Source organism: Tamandua tetradactyla, chromosome 20 (genome assembly GCF_023851605.1).
Source record: "Tamandua tetradactyla isolate mTamTet1 chromosome 20, mTamTet1.pri, whole genome shotgun sequence".
NCBI classification, from domain to species: domain Eukaryota; kingdom Metazoa; phylum Chordata; class Mammalia; order Pilosa; family Myrmecophagidae; genus Tamandua; species Tamandua tetradactyla.
Window position 1 is genome coordinate 4,785,582 of NC_135346.1, and position 22,959 is coordinate 4,808,540.

General features: G+C 37.2%; 1 protein-coding gene and 1 pseudogene across 1 annotated transcript; one reads left to right on the forward strand and one right to left on the reverse strand.

The window, feature by feature from the left end:
* The first annotated feature begins 3,374 nt into the window (after positions 1-3,374).
* Positions 3,375-4,313, forward strand: LOC143664792 (olfactory receptor 2T10-like). Its single transcript, XM_077138171.1, has one exon. The coding sequence runs from the start codon at positions 3,375-3,377 to the stop codon at positions 4,311-4,313; it is 939 nt and encodes a 312-aa protein (XP_076994286.1).
* A 16,738-nt stretch (positions 4,314-21,051) lies between these two features.
* On the reverse strand, positions 21,052-21,842 carry LOC143664793 (E3 ubiquitin-protein ligase RNF13 pseudogene; annotated as a pseudogene).
* Positions 21,843-22,959: the final 1,117 nt, after the last annotated feature.

Consider the following 22,959-nt stretch of genomic DNA (forward strand, 5'->3'; position numbering starts at 1 on the left):
CAATTGAGAGGACATAGTAAAAGAACGGTCATTGACAGAAGCCTGGACAGTTCAAGTAAGGTAAAAATGGGCAGGCAGAGGTCGTGAACAGATACAGGTAGGTTGTGGGAATGTGTGGGCATTTTATCCTAATTCTTTCATGGTCTTACTAGGAAAATAGGAAACCAGATTATGAAACTGATAGTGACAACAGGGGAGGAGGTATGAGGCTCTAATGAAAGATGAAAATGTGAAACTTCTATCTAGGAAAATCAGTGTGAATGGACTGGGGCACAATAAAAACTGCCTGGCAGCAGTTGTGGCCATCGAGTTTAGGAGTGGCATATCTGAAGTAGCATCCATAACAGTGGTTTGTGGCTTTCCCCAGCCTCTGTCAATAGGACATGCAGGAGCAGAGCTGGCAGAAAGATGGGTTTATTGTGGGTTGTGCTTTGGCCAAGGGAGTGAACAAGGGAGTAGGGTACCTTTGTGAAGGAATAATTATAATTACTGAATAGAGAATTTACGTTGAATAAGTTAGGGAATGAGAATCTCAAGGAGGTTAGAGAGAGAGAGACAAATTTGTAAGATAGATGGGTTGGAGGGCTTAGGTGAGTGGAGGGAGAGCTGCAGTGGGGGCATTAGGGAGAGTAAGCTGCAAAACCAGGAGGAGGTAGTTAGCAAGTGGGATGCATGTAACCCAGTCTTAGTTTTTGCTCTATGGATGATGTTTTCCTTTCTCATGTTTTCTAGAATTTTATTGCACATATATTGTACACACCTACACTAATGGTTATTTATAATTATGCTAAAGAAACTATCAAAGCCAAGAATAAAATGGTATTCCTGCACACCGGGAGCCCTCCTCTAGCAGAATCTTCCCTTTTTATTGTGGATGTTGTTTTATAGGCACTGGGACCAAAGCTAGAGTGGGACCAACTTTTCCATAAATCAGTCTTGAGTGAATGAGCCCGATGATTGCTCTCTGGGTCTTCTCTAATCTTTATATTGATTGTCTCTGAGTTCAGGGTTAGTGGGCTATCTCAGGGATAAGTATTTTTATTTCTGTAGTAACTTCCTCATCCTTTGGCTGAAATTCCTTTCCTTTGAATCAAATTTGATCTCCTTGCTGCTTTCCTAAAAGTTATTTCTTTGCTAATAAAACCTTAGTTTAAAACCATTTCCATTGATTTACAAGATTGCTATTTACTTTATATTTTTCCATGATTTAATTGGAATTTTGAGGTGAAAGCAAAGTGCTGTCTTGATCCAATATCTTTCACTGTCAACTATGCTGGTCAGTGAGGCATTGATTATACACATAAGAGGGTACAACTATATTTAAATAGTAGTGTTATAGGAAAATGCTATTTTAAGTTAGAATGAATTTTAAAATAATTTCATACTTTAAGTATTAATTGGAAGTACAAAGGGTATTCATGGTCATAAATCATAAATCAGCTCCACTACCAAGATGTTCAAGGTAACATTATTGTACCAGGTGCCAATTTGTTATGTCTGAATATTTGAAAGCGTCTGATATGCCCAGATAGTGCATGGGCTTTTAGCTTAGATTTTAGTCCTCCTTAAAAGGAACCTGATCCTTAGCCAGGAGCTGATTCCACATCTTGGATTAGGGAGCAGAGGAAAGAATTATCAAAGATTAGACCAGAGATAAATGAAATAGAAAACAAATCAATAAAGCAAAAAGTTGTTACTTTGAAAAGATCAATAAAATTGATGAACTTTAGCATAGACTGACAAAGATGAAGAGATGATCCAAATAACAAAAGTCATAAATAAAAAGGAGGGCATTATTCTCTTGGCCAGTAACATTTTGTGGCAGAAAACAAGGGCGTTAACAAAAATATTTAGGATAATGCTTAAAAAACAAAGTAGACAGCTCATAGAGACTACTTTAGCCAGGCTGAGACATTTGAAATAGCAAACATATTATAATGGTGAATTGCAACAACTCCTGTCTATTAGACTGTGACAAAACAGCATTACTTACAAAGTGTACCAAAGAGAAACTGCAATAAAAAGATGGAAGAATCAAATGCATATTTGATTTGAAGTAGAGTTACTTACCGAAATCTTTTCATTAACTGTATACACTTTTTGAATGACAGAAAAATGTTTTATCTATGTAACTAGAGAAGAAGAAATAATGACATCCATGAGTAAACCACTGAATTCTGAAAAAGAGAGTAATAGTGCTAAGAAAAGGAAGGGCTGATGTGAACCACACGATAACCAGGTACGAAAGGGCCCAATAGTCTGTAACAAGCTGGTGGATTGGCCAATAATAAGAAATTGGAACTTATAGGCTCCAACCTTTCTCTACTGGGAGAAAAAACAGCAGAACAACCCTCCTACATATTATGATATGGCAATAATCTGTAATAAAGGTAAAGTAAATATAGCCAAATCTTTCTCTCTACAAGCTTCATTGGTCTGAGGCTGTTATTATTTACTTCTTGAAAGATTGCTGAAGACCTAACAGATTATAAACTCTCTATACAGATCATGAAAATATGAATAAAACCCACAGAATCTCTGAAATAGTTTAAGTGAAAGTGTAAAAATAATTTTCCTAAACATTTATGCTTAAAAAATGTTTACGTTATTTAGGAAAAATTAACAATTGGACTAATGTCTTTATTAACATATTTAAAGTAATTTGACTAAAATTTTGACCAATGTATAAATGTAAATCTCATGGAAAAATTTATTTGTAATTATTATTGAATAAGTGGGTATTTAAATGTTAAGAAAACTGTTTCATATATTCTTATATTTATGATATGAACTTTAAAAAAGCATGAGCAGTACTACCATTTCCTGCAAAAATACCCATTGAAAGTCACGAATATAGCATTACTATAATATTGGTTATTAACTCTGCAAAATCTCATGAGAGAAGAGTAAGGCAATAAAGGTACATGCATTGTATTATAGGTATGAACATTGCAAGTAAAAATAAGAAAGAATTGATGACATATGAGTGGTTTGAAATCACTGTGGTCTTCTGCAGGAAGTAGTTTAACATCAGTTTTATTAAAACTTTCACTGAGTATATAAATACAACATTCCCATTCTAGATGGAGAATCCATTTCATACCTAATATCCTGCCTCTTATCAGTGCAAATTCATTCCTGAGGCTACATTCTAAGGTCATGTATTCACTCTAAAGGCAGATAAAAATTGCCATGTTAACTATTTATGAGTGATATATATTAATAATTCTATATATGTATATATGTGTATATATCATATATATGAGATAATGGAAACATTCCACGTGTTGTGTATGTTTATATGTGCATGTGTATACATTTAATAAAGTTTCATTTTTCATCTAGGTAAAGTCATTCCAACCAATCATCCAAATATGTGGCTTGCCAATGAAACCCTGGGGGGTAACTTTTTCCTGTTGGGAATCTTCAGCCAAAGCTCACACCCTGGTCTGCTCTGCTCACTCATTTTTGGTATATTTCTCATGGCTGTGACTGGGAATATTATCTTGATCTTTCTGATTCACATAGAGCCCTGTCTGCATACTCCCATGTACTTCTTCATCAACCAGCTCTCCCTCATGGACCTGATGTACATTTCTGTTACTGTTCCCAAAATGCTGGTGAACCAGCTGGCCAAAGTAAGGACCATCTCCGTCCTTGGATGTGGGACCCAGATGTTCTTCTATCTACTGTTGGGGGGTGCAGAGTACTGCCTTTTGGGGGCCATGGCCTATGACCGGTATGTGGCCATCTGTCATCCACTCCGCTACTCGGTCCTCATGAATTACAGGGTCTGTATCCTCCTGACAGCTGGCTGCTGGCTAGTTGGTTCTGTAGATGGCCTCATGCTCACTCCCATCACCATGACTTTACCCTTCTGCAGATCCCGGGAGATTCGTCACTTCTTCTGTGAGGTCCCCGCCATGTTGAAGCTCTCCTGCTTGAACACCTCACTCTATGAGATCTTTATGTATTTCTGCTGTGTCATCATGCTCCTCATCCCTGTGACAATCATTTCAGGTTCTTATTACTTCATCATCCTCACCATCCACAGGATGAAATCAACAGAGGGCAGGAAGAAGGCCTTTGCCACTTGCTCGTCCCACATTATGGTCGTCATCCTCTTCTACGGAGCTGGCATCTACACCTACATGCTCCCCAGCTCCTACCACACCCCTGAGAAGGACATGATGGTGTCCTTCTTCTACACCATCCTTACTCCTGTGCTGAACCCTATGATTTACAGCCTCAGGAATAAAGATGTCACAGGGGCTCTGAAGAAAGTGCTGAGAGCAGGGAAAGTATCATACTAATGTTGGAAGGGATCCAAGTTCTCCCTGCATTATTGCCTCCATCTTCACTGTAGGTGCCATTTCCCCAAAAATATCAGTGTCCCCAGGTGACCTCTGATTCCCTGAATTGTACTTGATGAAATTTCAGGTTAATTTTTCTCTCTCACATGCTCAGTTTCTTATACTTGAGAATACGCTCACATTTCCTACTTTTCTTAGTTTTTTTTTATTAGAGAAGTTGTGAGTTTATAGAACAATCTTGTCTAAACACAGGATTCCCATCCACTATCCCACCATCAACACCTTGGTGTGGAACATTTGTTCCAATTGACTGTAGTACATTTTATAATTGTACTATTTTTTCACAGGAGTGGACAACATGTATTGAGAGATTCTATGTGTGAAGCAATTTATATAGATTACCTCATTTAAAACACCCAATACTCAGGCATGTGCAATATGTCCTACTATTATTTATTTTTTAAAACTAGAACAGTTATAGGCCTAAAGAAAATTCATGTAAAAATGTACTATTCCCATATAGCCCCCTATTTTTGGTGCTTTACATTAGGATGTTATTTTTATTTCAATTGATAAAAGATTATTGAAATAATGCTATTAACTATCATCCATAATTAACATTAGATATATTTTCCCATATAATACTCGATTACTAACACCTTGTATTAATGTTGTACATTTGTTAAAATTCATGAAAGAACATTCTTATACTTGTACTATAAATAATAATTGTCAATAATACAGTCCATTGTGCTATACAGTTTTCTGTTTTGCCATTTAATTTTTATTCTAACAACATACACAATCTAATATTGCCCCTTTTAACCATTTTCACATATATGATCTAGTGTAGTTGGTTGTACTTATGATAATGTGCTACCATGGCCACCATCCATTTCCAAAACTTCAAAATGAAACTAAATGGAAAACCTGCACGAATTAAGTATCAACATCCCATTCCCTAACCCCAATCTATCCCTGCTAATCTATATTCTAGATTCTAAAACTCTAAGTTTGCTTATTATTATTATTTCATATCAGTGAGATCATACATTATTTGTACTATTGTATCTGGCTTATTTCACTTTGCCAAATGTCCTCAAAGTTCGTTCATGTTGTCACATGCACCAGGACTTCATTCCTTTATATGGCTGAATAATAGGCATATACCACATTTTCTTTATCCATTCACCAGTTGATGGACACTTGAGTTGTTTCCATCTCTTGGCAATTGTGAATAAAGTTACTATGAACATTGATGTGCAAATAAGTTGAGTCCCTACTGTCAGTTCTTTTCAGTATATACACAGTAGCAGGATTTGGGGTTCATGTGGTAGTTCTATACTTATCTTTCTGAAAAACTGCCAAACATTTTTCATTTGCACTAGCAATGAATAAGTGTTCCCATTTCCCCACATTCTTCCTAACACTTTTAGATTTATGTTTTTAAATAGTAGCCATTCAAATGGGTGTGAAATGATATCTCATTGTGGTTTTGATTATATTTCTGTGCTCGTTTGAAGCTGTTATGTATCCCAGAAAAGCCATGTTCTTCTAATCCAATCTTGTGGGGGAAGACTTTTGGGTGGGACCTCTAGATTAGGTTGTTTCTGGATATTTGACCCCACCCATTCAAGATGGGTCTTAATCCACTTCTTGGAGTCTTTTAAGAGAGGGACATTTTGATGAAGGCACAGGCTTTTGGGATGCAGACAGAAACGCACCTAGGAGAGGCTAAGCTAAGAAATGAAAGCCAGAGTTTGTCTTGGAGAAGCTAAGAAAAGACCCAGAGTCACTTAAAGAGAGAAACCAACAGGAAGAGAAGCTGAAAGCAATTACCACGAAGCAAGGATCAGCCAATACCAGCCACATGCTTTCCCAGCTGACAGAGGTGCTCCAGATGCCAGCTGCCTTTCCTTTGAGAAGGTATCCTTTTTTTGTTGCTTTAATTTGGACATTTGCAAGACCTTAGAATTGTAACTCATAATTTAATAAATTCCATTTATAAAAGCCAATTCATTTCTAGTACATTGCTTTCTGGCAGGTTTAGCAAACCAAAACAAATTTTGGTACCAGAGAAGTGGGGTGCTGCAGTTTGCAAATACCAAGCATATGGAATAGTTATTTACAAGGGGAAAGATTCTGGAAGAATTGTGAGGAGATGAATAGGAAATGCCAGGATTGCTTTGAAGAGACTGTTGATAGAAATATGGATGCTAGAGGCACTTCTAATGAGGTATTAGACAGAAATAATGTATGTGTTATTGCAAACTGGAAGGAAGCCAATCCTTGTTTTAAAGGGACAGAGAATTTGGCAAAATTAAGTACTGGTGTTGTATGGAAAGCAGAATGAAAGTGATGATCTTGGCTATCTAGCTGAGGAAATTTCCAAATTAAATGTGGAAAATGCAGCTTATTTTCTCCTAGTAGCTTATAGTAAAATGTGAGAGGAAAGAGATAGGCTGAGAACTGAATTCTTGGGTACAAAGAAACCAGAAATTGATGGTCTGGAAAATTCTGAGCTTCCAGAAAGTGAAACCCCAGAGAATAGTGTCCCATGTGAGGATTTAACAGGACATGGAACCAGTCAGACATTTCAGAATAAAACAGGATTGGAGATGTAGTTATCCAGAAAGGATTTGTGGAAAGTCCTATTGTCTGATTGTAGTGATTCCTGTGTGCTGCATGAAAAACTGACAAGTTTGCTGTGCAATCTGTATGAACAGAATCACTGCCAGTCTCGATGAAAAATGACAAGAAAGGGATAGATTGAACAAAAAATGGCTAAGGTCTGGAGCTAAAAAACCTTAGGTCAGAAGAGCAGACCCACCCTTCCATGGAAAGTGTGAGTTTGCCATGGAGGCAGAGAGTGGGCCTTCCTCCTCAAGGTTCAGAAAGAGTTTTGCTGCCTCAGGCCTCAAACACATTCCCTGGTTATTGAGGAGAGCCTGGCCACCACTCCACTATTTTGAAGGGGTTGAACTTATGCCCTGGAGATGGCAGACAGTCTTGGTGCCACCCAGATTTTTGAAGGGGGTAAGCCAAGAACATGGTGGTCTCTCAAGTGCTTGGATATGTTGAAACATTCACCCCAGTGTTTGAAGAAAGCAGGGCCACTATGTAAGCCCTTGGAAAGGATGGGACTGTTGCTTTTTCAAGCCCAGAGGATAAATGATTCTCAGAACTTAAAATCTAATAATCTAATAGAGTCTGCCCTGCTGGTTTTTGGAACTGTTTGGGTCTGGTGACCCCTGTTTTCCTTCCCAATTTATTCCTATGTGAATGGGAACATTTATCTTACGTTTGTCCCTCTTTTGTATAGTGGAAGCAGATAACTTGTTCTAAGTTTCACAGACCCACAGTTAGAGAATTTTGTTTTAGGACAAACCATGCCTGTAGCTGAGGTTAAGATAAATTGCAATGTCAATGTGGGTTTATTATGTAAGAACTTCTAACCCAGAGGACATACCTTTCACCAGGACTGTGAGGAATAAATTAGTAATGTTGTGATGGTTAGGTTCTAGTGTCAACTTGGCCAAATGATTATGCCCAGTTGTCTGGTCAGATAAACACTGGTCTGACCATTGCTGCAAGGATATTTCACTACTGGTTGATAAACTAGAAGGTTGATTCTAAACTACTGGTTGATAAATTAGTCAGTTGATTGCAGCTATGGCTGATTACATCTGTGATGAACTAAGATGTATCTCTCACAATAAGATAATCCAATCAGTTGAAGGCTTTTAAGGGAGAAGAGAGACTCTTTCGTTACTTCCTCAGCCAGCAAGCCTCTCCTGTGGAGTTCATCCGGACCCTTCATTGGAGCCACCAGATTCATAGCCTGCCCTCTGGATTTTTGACTCTTACATTCCCACATTTGCATGAGACACATTTATAAATCTCATAATTACAGATCTCTCCTGTTGGCTCTGATTCTCTAGAAAACCCTGACTAACATATAAGGGCAGCTTCATCAAACCTGAGGAACTCTATGTTTGCTTTTCTCTATAGATCAGATATTGCTGTAGAAACTGCTTCCACTGAAATAGTGTACTTAGATACAATGGGAATGCTCCAATCCTGGGCTGATAGAAGCCAAAATGGAAGTCCTTAGTAGCTATATAAAAGATGGATTTTGTTACTATCATAGGCAATAGAGTGAAAGTAGTAAGCATAATAGTCTGATTTGCAGAGATCTGTGGTGTTGGCTTAGTTGATCAGGGGTAATTAGAAGTGACATAGGTGGATAGTCTACTAAATTCTTGCTTGTTCTGTAGAGTCATATGTTCTTGGGCAAGTGAACAGAAGTCAAATTGGAATCACAAAAACAGAGATTCAAGTCCCTCTAAATTCTGAATTGAAATATCTTACAGATACACAACCCCTTGAATGAAAGGAAGGCATAGTCTTCTGGGGGATTGGCCTTGCTACACTGTCAAAAATTCATACTGTTAATCTTTCTCCAAGCTTCCAAGAAGAAACTTTCAACTTTTCTCCAGGATGTAATTGCACAGGAGGAAAAGAAATGATTAGACTTTTCAGGGTTTCCTGATCTGACTAATTCCAGAAGACACAATCATCCCAGTGGTCCACCAGTAGAAGTGGGGCTTATAGAGGCCAGGTGATCAATGGGTTCTTAGTTCAGGTCCATCTTACAGGCTCAGTGGGTTCCCATTCCCATTCCCACTCGGTGGTTATTTACCCTGTTCTGGAATCATCATTGGAAAAGACATAGTCATGAGCTGGTAGAATCCCAACATTGGTTCATTGGCTTATAGAGTGGGGTTAAAGTATAGTAGAAAAGTATCATGGAAGCCACTAGAACTGCCTCTACTTAGGAGAAAAATACCCTGAGAAAACAATAAAGCTAGTTTGCCAGCTGCTGGAATGCAACACACCAGAGACAGATAGGCTTTTAATAAAAGGGGGTTAATTTTATTAGGTCTTCAGAGAAAAGGCAGCTACCTTTCCACTGAGGTTCTTTCTTATGTGGGAAGGCCCAGGGCGATCTCTGTTGGCTTTCTCTCCAGGCCTCTGGGTTCCGACAGCTTTCTCTTGGGTGATTTCTTTCTTCATCTCCAAAGGCCTGGGCTGAGCTGCGAGTGCTGAGATGAGGTATGCTGAGCTGTTTGGCTGTGCTATGTTGAGTTTTAAGCACCAGCCAATTAGATCAAACATCAGTCATTATAGCAGACATGCCTCCTAGCCAACTGCAGATGTAACAAGCAACAGATGAGGTTCACGTACCATTGGCTCATGTCCACAGCAACAGAACTGTACCATTGGCTCATGTCCTTGGTTCACCTGGCCAAGTTAACAATTGAATCTAACTACCACAGAAGCATTACTGGAGAATTTGCAGATATTAGTGTTATCGTCAATGACTTGAAGAATGCAGGGGTGGTGATTCCCATATACCTACCAAATTGTTTATTTGGCCTGTGAAGAAAACACATAGATCTTAGAGAATGCCTGTGGATTACTGTAAACTTAAGCAGGAGGTGAATGCAACTGTAGCTGCTGTTGCAGTTGTGATCTAACTACTTGTGATAAGCAACCCAACCCCTGGTATCTGACATGCAACTACTGATATGGCTATCTTGACACCATTTAGTAAAGACCATCAGAAACTGTTTGCATTCAGTTTGAAAGAGCAACATTAGCCCCTCAGTTTTTTAGCTTAGGGTATTTCAACTTTTCAGTCCTGTGTCAGAATCTAGTCTGCAGGAGAGTTGATCATCTTTGCCTTCATAAGACATCATTCTGGTGAATTGCATTGAAGACATTGTAATGATTGGACCTAGTGAGCAGCAGGTAGCAATTACTCTAGACTTACTCTTAAAGTATTCATGTGCCAGATGATGGGAGATAAACCTAAGAAAAACTCAGGATTCTTACATGATAGTGAAATTTTTAGATACCCAGTGTTGTGTGGCATGTCTAGATATCGCTTTTTAGGTGAGGGATGTTTCATCTGGTCCTGCCTACAAATAAAGGTATACCTCTCTGAAATTTAGAGGCAACATTAATCACTTAGCTTTGCACCAGCTCATTTACCAAATGACCAATAAAGTTTCTAGTTTTGAGTGAGGACTGGAATGAAAGGAGATTCTGCTAGAGGTCCAGGATTCAACACAACTGTTCTGTCATTTGGGCACTATAATCAAGCTGGTACAATGGTCCCTGTAGTGTCTATAGCAAATAGAGATGCTGTTTAGAGCCTCTGACGACTCCTATAGGAGAGCCACATTGCTGACCTTTAGGAGTTTGGGGCAAAGTATTGCCATCGTCTAAAGGTAACTATTTTCATTTTGAGAAATATATTTTGGTCTGCTACTCACCTTATGTAGTAGTTAGATTCAGTTGTCAACTTGGCCAGGTGAAGGCACCTAGTTCTGTTGCTGTGGACATGAGTCAATGGTACGTGAACCTTATCTCTTTCTCATTACATCTGCAGTCAGTTAGGAGGTGTGCCTGCTGCAATGAATGATGTTTGACTTAATTGGCTGGTGCTTAAATGAGAGAGCACAATGTAGCACAGCCCAAGCAGCTCAGCATACCTCATCTCAGCACACGCAGCTCAGCCCAGGCCTTTGGAGATGCAGAAAGAAATCACCCTGAGAAAGCTGTTGGAACCGAGAGGCCTGAAGAGAAGGCCAGCAGAGACCATCCTGTGCCTTCCTACATAAAAAAGGACTTCAGTTGAAAGTTAGCTGCCCTTCCTCTGAAGAACTAACAATATAAATCCCCTTTTATTAAAAGCCAATCTGTCTCTGCTGTGTTGCATTCCGGCAGCTAGCAAACTAGAACACCTTAGTAGACAAAGAATGTTTAACTTTAGGACTACTAAGTTCCATGAGACCTGTTTCCCATCAAAAACTGAGTATTGTCTGAACCTACAAGTCATTTTGTTGGTTGTACATAACATTACGCCATCATCAAATGCAGATGGTGCATATGAATTTGAGCTAGAGCAAGCCCTAAGGGAACAAGTAAGTTACATGAGGAAATGATCCAAGTGCTCATGGCCCCTATTTCCTCTGCATTAATTTTTATCTTCTAGCCCACATCTATTGCCTTTCAGGAGTTCCATACAATTAGTCGACTAAGGAAAAGAAAACTCCAACCTGGTTTACAAATGTTTCCCTACTATATGCAGGAACCACACATCACTGTACACCTGCTATGTTACAGTCCCATTTGTGACATCTCTGAAGGACAGGGGCGCAGGGAAATTCTCCTTTTTAGCATAATTTAGAGTATGTACATCTCTGTTCATTTTGCTTAGATGTAGGAATTACCTATATATAGTTGCTGAGTTACCTATATATACCTATTCATGCACTATGGTCAATAGCTTGCCTGTGTGGTTTAAGGATTTGGAAGCAATGTGATTGGAAAGTTGGTGTCTATGTGGTCTGGGAGATAGGTAAGTGTATAAATCTGTGTTTTGGTAATAAATGAAGATAATTATGTCCCATGTAAATGTTTTCCATAGAACGAATTCAGCTGTGGTTGCTTTTAATAATCAAGTGGATAAGATGATCTGTTCTGTGGCTACTGGTCAGCCACTCCTTTCATTGCACAGTGGGTTCATGATCCATTGCATTGGTGGTCAGGATGGAGATTTTGCACGGATCCAGTAACATGGACTTCCACTCACCAAGGCCAATCTAGCTACAGCTACTGCTGAGTGCCCAATGTGCCAGCAGCAGAAATTAACATGAGTCCCCAAGGTGATACCCATGTGCTCAGCCTGATACCTCTTGGTGGATTAATTTAATGGGTCCTTTTCCATTATGAAAGGGACAGTGTTTTGTTCTTACTCGAATAGACTCTTAATATGTATTTACTTTCCTTGTATGCAGTGCTTCTGCCAAAAATCCCATCTATAGACTTACAAAAAGCTACATCTGCTGTCAAGTTATTCCACATAACATTTCTTCTGATCAAAGAAGTCACTTCACAGCTAAGTGCAGCAACTGGTCCATGTTCATAGAATACACAGGCTTTCTCATGTTCCCGTTTATCATGAAGTTTATTTTCTCATGTTCCTGTTTATTAGAATGGCCGTTTGAAACCTCAATTAAAGTGCCACCTTGGTGACAATAACTTGGTGGACTGGGACAGTTTTATTCAGGATGCTGTATGTGCTCTAAATCAGTGTCCAACTTGTGTTGCTACTGTCCCATAGCCAGGATTCACAAGTGCAGGAATCAAGGACTGAAAATGAAAGTAGCCCCACCTAGTAATTCAGTAAAAGTTTTGTGCTTCCTATTCCTGTGACCTTATCATCCATGTGTCTAATGGTACTACTTGCAAAAGGAAAAGAGCTTCAACAGTGAGACACACCAATGATTCCGTGCAATTGTAAGAACATATTACCACCCTGCCATCCTGAGCTCTTGATGCCTCTCAATCAGCAGGCAAAGAAGGGAGGTGTGATTGATCCTGATTATCAAGGGGTAATATGAGTGTTACTACACAATTGTGGGTAAAGGATATTCCTGAACATGGGTGATACCTTAGGTTGTCTCTAATTCTACCATGCCCTATTGATAAAGGCAGAAAATGAAGCTACCCAAATCCAAGGAGGGCTACTGTGGGCCAGAAAGTTGTGGGATGATAGCCTGGGTCAGGCATAGGAAAAATGAATTATATTAGCTGAATGTATTTTTATTTTGTTGTTTTCATTTAGAATAAGCACATTATGAGATCGCTATATTAACAGGCTTGGATTGTGATGGTTAATTTCAGGTGTTAAATTGGCTTGGTTATGGTGTCCAGTTTTTTCATCAAGCACACACTGGACTGATTGTAACTATTAGTGTATTTTGTGGAAGGATTTAAATCATATTCAGTTTGTTGTGTCAGTGATTGATTACATCTACAATCAATATAGGAGATTGCTTTCCTCAATATGAGGAGTGCATTCTTCCAATCAATTGAAGGCCTTAGAAACAGAACAGTGGTTTTCAGAAGTCAGAAAGATTAATTTCTATCTTTGCTTCCATAAACCTGTTTCTCTTATGGATTCAATGTCACTTTTATCAGAGTTTCAAACTTGCAGTCTGTACTACGGAATTCAGGCATATCGATCTCCACAGTTGTGTGATCCAATTCAAACAAAAATTTTTCTTAATATAGAAACACACACACACACACACACATCTTGTTATCTGTTTGTCTGGAGAATCCAGCCTAATACAAGTGCCTTGGTGGGCTTCCAAGGGCAGGGGTCAAACTGAGGTGAACTGAGGTGTTGTTACTTGAGGGAAGGAGGAGAATGACATATAATGAACTGTGACATTGGATTGTTTTTCAGTAAGTCAGTAGGACCTTGTTCAGAAAAATTCAGAGAAAACCTTTTTCTTACACAAATGTCTTTCTCCCTAAAAGTCACAATGACATACAGACTCACCAGAATGGTAAAGTTAAAATATCTGAAAATAAAATTGAAACAACTTGTTCTCTTAAATTTTGCTAGTGGTAGCATGAGCTACTATAGTTTGGCAGCATCTAATATCGGTAAACAGATGCATACTCTTTACTAGGAGAGATAATGAATCCAAGTTTCACCTGTTTTCCATCATCCTTTCTATCCTTATTTCAGTCTCATGTCACAGTAATAATGAACATGAGAGCACTGATTTGGTATATAACAAAAAATCCAGCAATTTCCCCCCTAGATATATTCCCTAAAGAAATGCAATGGAATGATTACCAAAAGCCATTCCAAAGATATACATAGTAGCTTTGGGCATAATTAAAAAAAAAACTATAAAAAACCCTCATTTCCTACCAACTTAGACTGGAATCTTATATTAAAGTATGCTGATAAAATGTAATATATGACTACAAAAATAAGTAGAACACTGCCATAAGCAAAAGCATAGATGACTCTCACCAATAAAATGTTGAGCAAGAATAGCCAGTATGGAAAGAATATATGTACTGTGTTTCCATTTAACTAAAATTATAAAAATAGTGAAAAACTCTACTGTTTGAAGTTGAGGTAGAAGTTGAGTTTGGGGAAGGTGTTGTAATTGACAAGAGACATAAATAAGGCATCTGACATGATAATATTTCATTTCCAGATCTGGCTAATAGTTACACAGGTATGTTCATCTTGTGAAAGTTCTTAAGCTGTATACTTATGATTATATGTTCATTTTCCTTTACGTGAATACCTTGTAAAACTTTTTTCAATAAAAGTTCTTGGAATTTTAATTCACCTAGATTCAAATACTCAATTTCTTTCTCACAATATTAGTAATGCTTCTTTGCAAGAGAAATACCCAATTTCAGATGTCAAGGCTCTGAAATATTGCAGAATATGTTCAGTTACAAGCAGTGCATAAGATTCACATGCAGGAATATAAATCATATAGAGCAGCTTTGAGTAAAAGAATAAAAAAAGGACTGAGTCCTAAGACACAATGAGATTTAGGAAAAGGACAAACAACAACATTCAGTTCAAAAGTATGTATGTTTAAGAATATCTTCAAGTACATAACACATTGGAACAGGTCTCACTGGGAGGAGAAGAGTGGAAGTGGTGATCATGGACATTTTAGAAGAAAAAGGGAAAGACAACTGTCACACATCATCTGAATAATATTCATACTATTTATTTTTTTAAAGAAAATTACAACGGAAATAAGAGAGTATTTTAAAGCAAATAACAATGAAAGTATTATTCCTTAAAAACTTCTTGGCCTAATTTCTGAAATATTTTTAAAATGAGAAGAAAATAGGATATAAAATAGTATATATGTATATATATTTATATATAATATTCACAAGTGCACAAAATTATTTTAATGATAATTTTATTAGAATTATTTCAAAGATAGTAAAAGTAAAGATATGGTAAGAACATAATGTAAATTTAGCAATTTAAAGCATTCTGATAAACACTTAAAATCTTTCTAAAAATAATTAAAACATTCCCAATACCATTGAGACTCATTTTATGCACATTCAGACTGACTTTCAAACTTTCTTTCCTATCTTGAGATCACTGCAGTCTTGGACAGGATGTATTCTTCTAGTTCACCATATAGAATATGTTGGTAATTTTGCACTGTTTTCAGAGTGTGTGTGTTTTATTATATTGTACTTATTTTTAGAATTTGCCTTTTTCCCTCAATATTTGTTACTGACATGCTGATAAAGTCTGGTTCTTTATTGTAAATGTGTTGTAATGTTTCGTTGAACAAATATTAGCTGATCATAATTAATTTTTATTCCATTTCCATTTAAATTCAATTTAATTAATTAAAAAATTATTCTACTGAAACATTATTGTAATGGATATTCATATTCTTATTTCTTTGGGCACATATGCGAGAACTTCTCTAGGACAGATAACTTGAAAGGAATTGTTGAATTTTAGGGTTTGCAAATCTTCACCTTTACTAAATCCTGCCTAAGTACTTGCCAAAGTTGTAGAGCAGGGTCAGTGGACCCTATCTTAAAATAGAGATTAAAATAAAGTTTCTCTTCTTAAAGTTAAATTGTGCTGGGATGAAAGACCATAACTTGGACATTACTATATGTATTTTCATTGTTTAAGGATTTGCTGTATTTATTTGTAATAACAGAATAATAGTAATTGGTGTTGACTAGATTATGGCAAAATATCATAATAATAATACATTAAAATTATACTCAATTTATCCCTGTCATATATGCCTGAGATCACCTCCATTCCAAGAAATTATTTTTAAAATACATGATCCTGAATGCTCTTCCTTTCAAAGTTTGTGTCATATTTTCAGCCTGACAACATAACATCTGCATGACTAGGTGGACTATGAAATTTGAGGACGGCACTACATTTTGTCCAATTTTATTCATTTTAATTTTTAATGCTATTTTAAATTGTATAATATAACATATATACAAAACAAAGAAAGGAAAAAGAAATAGTTTTCAAAGCACTCTTCAACAAGCAGTTACAGGATAGATGCCAGAGTATGTCATGGGCTACCTCTCAGATTTTTCCTTCCAGCTGCTCATTTCCTTCCAGTTGTCATTTACTCAAATGACAAATATAGGAGGTGAGAAGGAATAAATATCTTTTTAATCATCACAAGCAATCTTTTAAAAATTTTTTTGTGAAAAACAAAAATAACATATATACAAAACAGCAATAAATTTCAAAATTTTACAAAAGTTGCTTGTTCTGAAAACCTAGAGGGATAGTCTCTCCAGAACATCAGCTAGTTCCATCTCCCTACCCCCTATTACTGACAGTCCCTTCCAACATGAAAAAGTGAGACTGGGCATAGCCCAAATACCACTGAAGAGTGGGATAGAAAGATCAAAGCTGATGGTGGAGGTGGAGTTATGCATAGAAAGTCAGATTTCACAAATGAATATGATTGCTCAATCATTAAATTGATATTTCTTTTAGTCTCCAGTATCTTAGAGTAGCTAGAAGTAAAAACCTAAAATTGCAGAATTGTAACCCATACCAAACTCTGAAATCTGTTTTACAACTAATTGATATGCAGGATGAAATCAGTTGAGATTTGATTTTTGGAGTCCATATTTATCACCTGAAATTTAAAATATATGTTCTTTCAAAAAAGGAATTTGAAAACATGTTCTATTGAATTAAATTATAACACTTTGACCTATGATTTGGCCAAAATACATTGAATTCTTTAAAGATGACCATACATGACCTTATCCTGACTACCCGGACTTTAAAAACTTTCAGTTTATCTTTACTTATGGTTATTGGCAAGCTTAATTTTGCATATATCAGCTTTATGGAGAATGCTAAACTATCCTCCCTCAACAAGGATATTTTTAGAAACTCTTCAGGCACTCCCTAGCTAGACTCCAGGGGCTTTCAGAATCAGTCAAAGTGGCAGTTGTTTATTTTTATTATACTTAGGTCACAATTCATATACAGTTCCCCTTCTCTCTCTTTTTTTCACTTCTGTATCCGAGGTTAACTTATCTTGAAAAAATATGATAACCTTTTGACATTTCATATCTGTTTCCTGTCAAAGACCTAGATTATCTTTTATTTCCTACAGAGTAAAAACAGAATTCAAGTCAAGTATATAGAAGTTTTGTGCATGCTCACCTCCAAACATTCAGATGGGTATATGCAAAGGGAAATATACCATCTTTTACGTTATAAGGTCATCCCCATAAATGTCAGTTCTCAAACACATAGAGGTGATTGGTTTTATATAAGCTGATATACTCTTCTACGGTGATTAGAAATAAAATATTTGCTTACCTTACTTATAATAAAATAAATACTTTTATTCATCTATGTTAATCCTTAGTGTTGTTCCAAACCTTCTATTCTTATGCATTCCTTTATTGGAGGTAATAACAATCAAAAGTAAACATAAATTCCAATCATCATTGTGACTGGTGTTGGCATTGAGGACCAAAGGTATTAAGTTTTCAGTTGGAAATCCTATGATTGGGTGAGCTATTCTGTTTTTTGAGGGTCCCACAATTTTAATGCTTCTCAGTCTCTCTTCTTGTTTGTATGTTTATGCTTCTCCTTAAAATTATTTTTATTTTTACATTAGAGAAATATTTTTAAATTACCATATATTTTTTTACTTTTTTCTAATGGAACATATAATTGCCTTTTAAATCTCTATTAGCCTGCATTACCCATCACTGTGTTTAAATTTGAGTCCTAAAAATCAAAAGAAGCCCTGTAGAAAGATTTTTGAGTAAATGACAAAAGGGAGCCCCGACTGGAAGAGCATGGGCACTGCTCCTCTAGAGGCTCTGAAACTCCTTTTCTGGGAAGTGGTGGCCAAGGAGAGAAGCACACCCTACTAAACAGGATCTGTTATGTGGGGTTGGGAATGAATGCAATAAATGAGCTGCTGGAGAGGATGACAACACCCCTACTATGGAGATATGATGTAACAGCATTAACAATACCTTACAACTCTGTAATTTCATATTTATGCAGAGCATTTGGAGTTAATGTTTATCTCTCTCTTCCATGTGTGTGTAGAATTCTTTCTATAGCACTCTTACTTACTGGGAGAAGCAGGCTTCATATTCATTCACCACAAACTTACTCTTCAATGGTTTCTGCTTCACCCTGCAGTTTGAGACTTGAAAAATGACCAGAACTCACTTTCAGCCTATAAATCAATTATTACAGTAATAGTTATAGGTAGAGTACTGGTGCCTTCCTTGCTTTGTTCCTGCTGTCTTTTTTGCCTCTAATCACTGTAGCCATCCTTTTGTGTTTCATGACTCTTTGAAATTAAATTGGTTAATTTTTGGGGGGAAAAAACTGATTTCTTACATTTCAAGTACCCTGAAAATGGATTAAATGCATTTCTGTTCCATACTTAGTTCAGGTCTTGGACCAGTTTGCGAGGGTATGGTACAATTCCCTGGGACATACTGTGCTGGTTTGAAAGTATTGCAAACCCCAGAAAAGCCATGTCCTTTAGTCCTGATTTAATATTGTAGGGCAGAAACCTTTTATTAGATTTTTTCTATGGAGATTGACCCATTCAATTGTGGGTGTGATATTTTGATTAGATTACTTCTATGTAGATGTGACACCCCCAATTGTGGGTGTTGTCTTTTGATTAGATGGAGCTGTGAATCCACCCATTCAAGTAGGTCTTGATTAGTTTACTAGAGTCCTTTTAAAAGGGGAGATATTTTGGAGAAAATACAGTTGCTTCAAAACTGACAGAGATGCACTTTGAGGTGCTTGGAGAGCCTACAGAGAGAGCAGATGCCTAATCACGTTTGGAGATGCAGAGCCCAGCAGACATTGCCATGTGCCTTCCCATGAGATGCTAAGCAAGCAGAACCCAGAGTTTTGTCCCCGAGGAGTTAAATAAAGGCCCACAGATGCTTAGAGAGAAACCACTGGAATCAGAAGCTGGATGAAACAGAACGATGTCCAAGGATCAGCAGTTAACAGCCACATGCCTTCCCATGTGAGATATTGATCTTTCTTGAGTCAAGGTATCTTTATCTGGATGCCTCAGTTTGGAAATTTTTATAGCCTTAGAACTGTAAACTTGTAACATAATAAATTTCCTTTTTAAAAGCTAATCCATTTCTGATATATTGTATTCTGGCAGTATTTAAAAAGCTGAAACAGATTTTGGTAGTGAGAGTGGGCTGTTGCTGTTTGCAAACGTCAAACATGTTGCTATGGCTTTTTTGCTGGTTCTTAAAGAGGAAAACATGTTTATTTACATTCAAACTACCCTATAGAAGGCCGTATAAAAATTCATAGCTTTCTGATTGTACTTAAGTCTATATTGTCTACATAGCTTTAATGATGTATAATATAATTTAGCCTTTCATCTTACATTGTTAAAGTACATCATTAGTTCTGTTAAATGTAAGCACTTATTTTCAAATTCAGTACTTGAAATAAACAATTATTTTATGTATGTAGTTTAGCAGGACTAATAAATGTAAGATGCTTTTTATTAAGAGATGCATGATTTGAGTATCAACAGTTGCTGAGTTCATTATTTTTAGGCAGTATTTTCTTTTTGCTTTGATCACAACCACATAAAAGCCTTAGGGATACTGAAATTCAGTAAGTAAAATTCAGAGACCTGTTATTTTAGCTGCTAAATCAAGTTCATATATAACACTATGAAGTTAAAACCTCAAAAAATGTTTGAAATCTGCACTAGTATAGACCACTCTATCAGGATAAAACTACTTGGGAATAGGAAGGAAAGACAACTTTAAGTAAGTATTTATATTGTGGTGCTGATAGGAGGAAAAGGTATTATAATAGTACCTTGTTGAGTATGACTAACAGTGGCAATTTAGAGATATGCCAGGAAAATAGGAAATATTCAATTCAACCATCTTACATAATTTTATGGAGGTGGCAATTGGCTTAGCTCACGCCAGGTTGCAGCAGCATGGGCCTTGTGTGGTAAAACAAAACATTAGCATACCATGACCAAGGCCTGCAGGCTTGATAAGGAATTTTTAAAAAATGTTTTGACCATATATTTCACTCCAAAGGAGAGCTAATTTTGATGCTTGATGTATAGCACCTTTCTGTTAGTTACTGAAATGAAATATGCAGATAATATACTGGATCAAAAAACCTGTTTCAGTCATCTGATTAAATGGTAGAATACAAATGAGTTACTTCTACAGAAATCTGAAGGGAGCAAAAACAATTATACATGTAAATAAACCTTTGAAAAGGAAATAAACCAATTGCCCTCTGTTCTAGTTTGCTAGCTGCTGGAATGCAACACAGTAGAGACAGATTGGCTTTTAATAAAAGGGGATTTATATTGTTAGTTCTTCAGAGGAAGGGCAGCTAACTTTCAACTGAGGTTCTTTCTTATGTAGGAAGGCACAGGATGGTCTTTGCTGGCCTTCTCTTCAGGCCTCTGGGTTCCAACAGCTTTCCCCGGGGTGATTTCTTTCTGCAACTTCAAAGTCCTGGGCTGAGCTACCAGTGCTGAGATGAGGTATGCTGAGCTGCTTGGGCTGTGCTACATTGAGCTCTCTCATTTAAGCAGCAGCCAATTAAATCAAACATCATTCATTGCAGCAGGCACGCCTCTAGCTGACTGCAGATTAATGAGCAACAGATGAAGTTCATGTGCCATTGGCTCATGTCCAGAGCAACAGAACTAGGCACCTTCACCTGGCTAAGTTGGCACCTGAACCTAACTACTACACCCTCTGAAAGTCAAACTATATACACGTGATGTAATCCCATTCACCTAGGCTGCAGTTGGACCATGACTCTATGTTCATTAATTTCATTTTCTGCCTCACGACTGCTGGTGTCTTCATTGTCATCTTCCTCATAGTCTGAAGATTCTCTCATGTTTTGGTGAGTGGGATTCCAACACAGCTCCAAATGACTAGGTGCTGACAGAAGCCAAAGGTCTAAGTAAAGGAGTATGCTCTGACACTTCCTTTCTGCTTGGCTACTGTCTATGTCACAGTCTGAGTCACCTTGGGAAAGAACAACTTTTTGCTTGGAAACTGGGTAGGTTTTTTTGTTTCTTTAGTTAGCCAAGGGTATACACACTTGCAATGATAATCATGGGAACAGGGAAGGATTCTGAGCTTGTCTCCATCTTCATATTCATCCAAACAAATATCATACTCATCTCCTTTCTTAAATTTATGCATAGGAAGTTCTTTTCATATTCATCCAAACAAATATCATACTCATCTCCTTTCTTAAATTTATGCATAGGAAGTTCTTTAAGTTGATCTTTATGAAGTCTGTTTCTTCTAGCCCTGTGTTTGTCCTAGACAAATTTCATGATCATGAAAATGACTATCAAGATAAGACAGATGCCCACTATGATAATAAAGGGGATTAGATAGTATTCCAGAGGAAGACTAAATTCTGGAACTAAAATAATGTGGTCCCCTTTTTTATATGTGAATTCATCTTTCAGGGAATTAGATAATGATTCACCAATAAAGAGATAGAAAGTTAAATTTCTTTAACACACCATTGTTGTTGGCTATTGAGGTCATCAGAATCAACATTGTGACCTATGATGGCGGCTTTGAAACCAGCTCGCCATTTAAAACCTTTATATAAAAATTGCATATCAAATCTTCTAACTTATGCAATGAAAGTGCAAGATGATTATCTTTTAGTGGTAGAGGCAGTATATGTTCACAGGCATTCTCTAGTTTTGAGTTAATCAGAAAACCCTTTAAACCTTCTACTGGGAGTCTATAACCAAATTTTACAGGAAGGTCATCAAATGTCTGAGACACATTTTCAGAATTATATGCTAAAAAGTCTGCTTCTACTGACAGTAGGTTTAAGAATATGAAGAACTGGACAGTCAAGATGGTACAGACAGTATAGATGGTATATGGTGTTGCCAACAACATGAACATTTCTATGTGTCTCATTGTAAAATAACCTGGAACCCAGCCCCAGGACACAAACTGGCTCATCTGGAGCATCACTGAGGGAGAAGTCCCACTGAGTCTTCATGATTGAATATCTGCAGCAATCTCCAGAGCCTGGAACCAGAGCAGGGACAACACCACCGAGGTGAGGAGGAAGTACTGCCTGGTGTGTCTCATTGGCCTGCACCCCAAGAAAGAAAAAAACAAAATTGGCTTTTGAAATAGATAAGGAGAAGATTCTAGAAGAATTATGGCAATCTTGATAGAGAATATATCTTCTTCACTTGATAGAGTGTTTTGAAGAGATTGTTGGTAGAAATGTGGACTCTAAAGATACCTCCAATGAGAGTTTAGACAGAAATGATGAACGTGTCATTGCAAACTGGAAGGAAGGTGATCTTTGTGGATGGAAGGCAGAATCTGAGAGTGATGAACTTAGATACTCAGTGGAAGAAATTTCCAAATTAAATGTGGAAACTGTAGTCCAGCTTCTGCTTGTAGCATATAGTAGACTGTGACAGGAAAGAGATAAGTTGAGAACTGAACTCTTGGGTACAAAGAAACCAGAAATTGATGGTCTAGAAAATTCTGGACTTCCAGAAAGTAAGACCCCAGAGAATAAGGCCCCATTTAAAAATTAAGCAAACATGGAACCAGTCATCCATTACAGAAGAAGCCAGGACTGGAAATGGACTTAACTAGAAAGTAGATATTGAAAGTCCTTTGATATTGAAAGTCC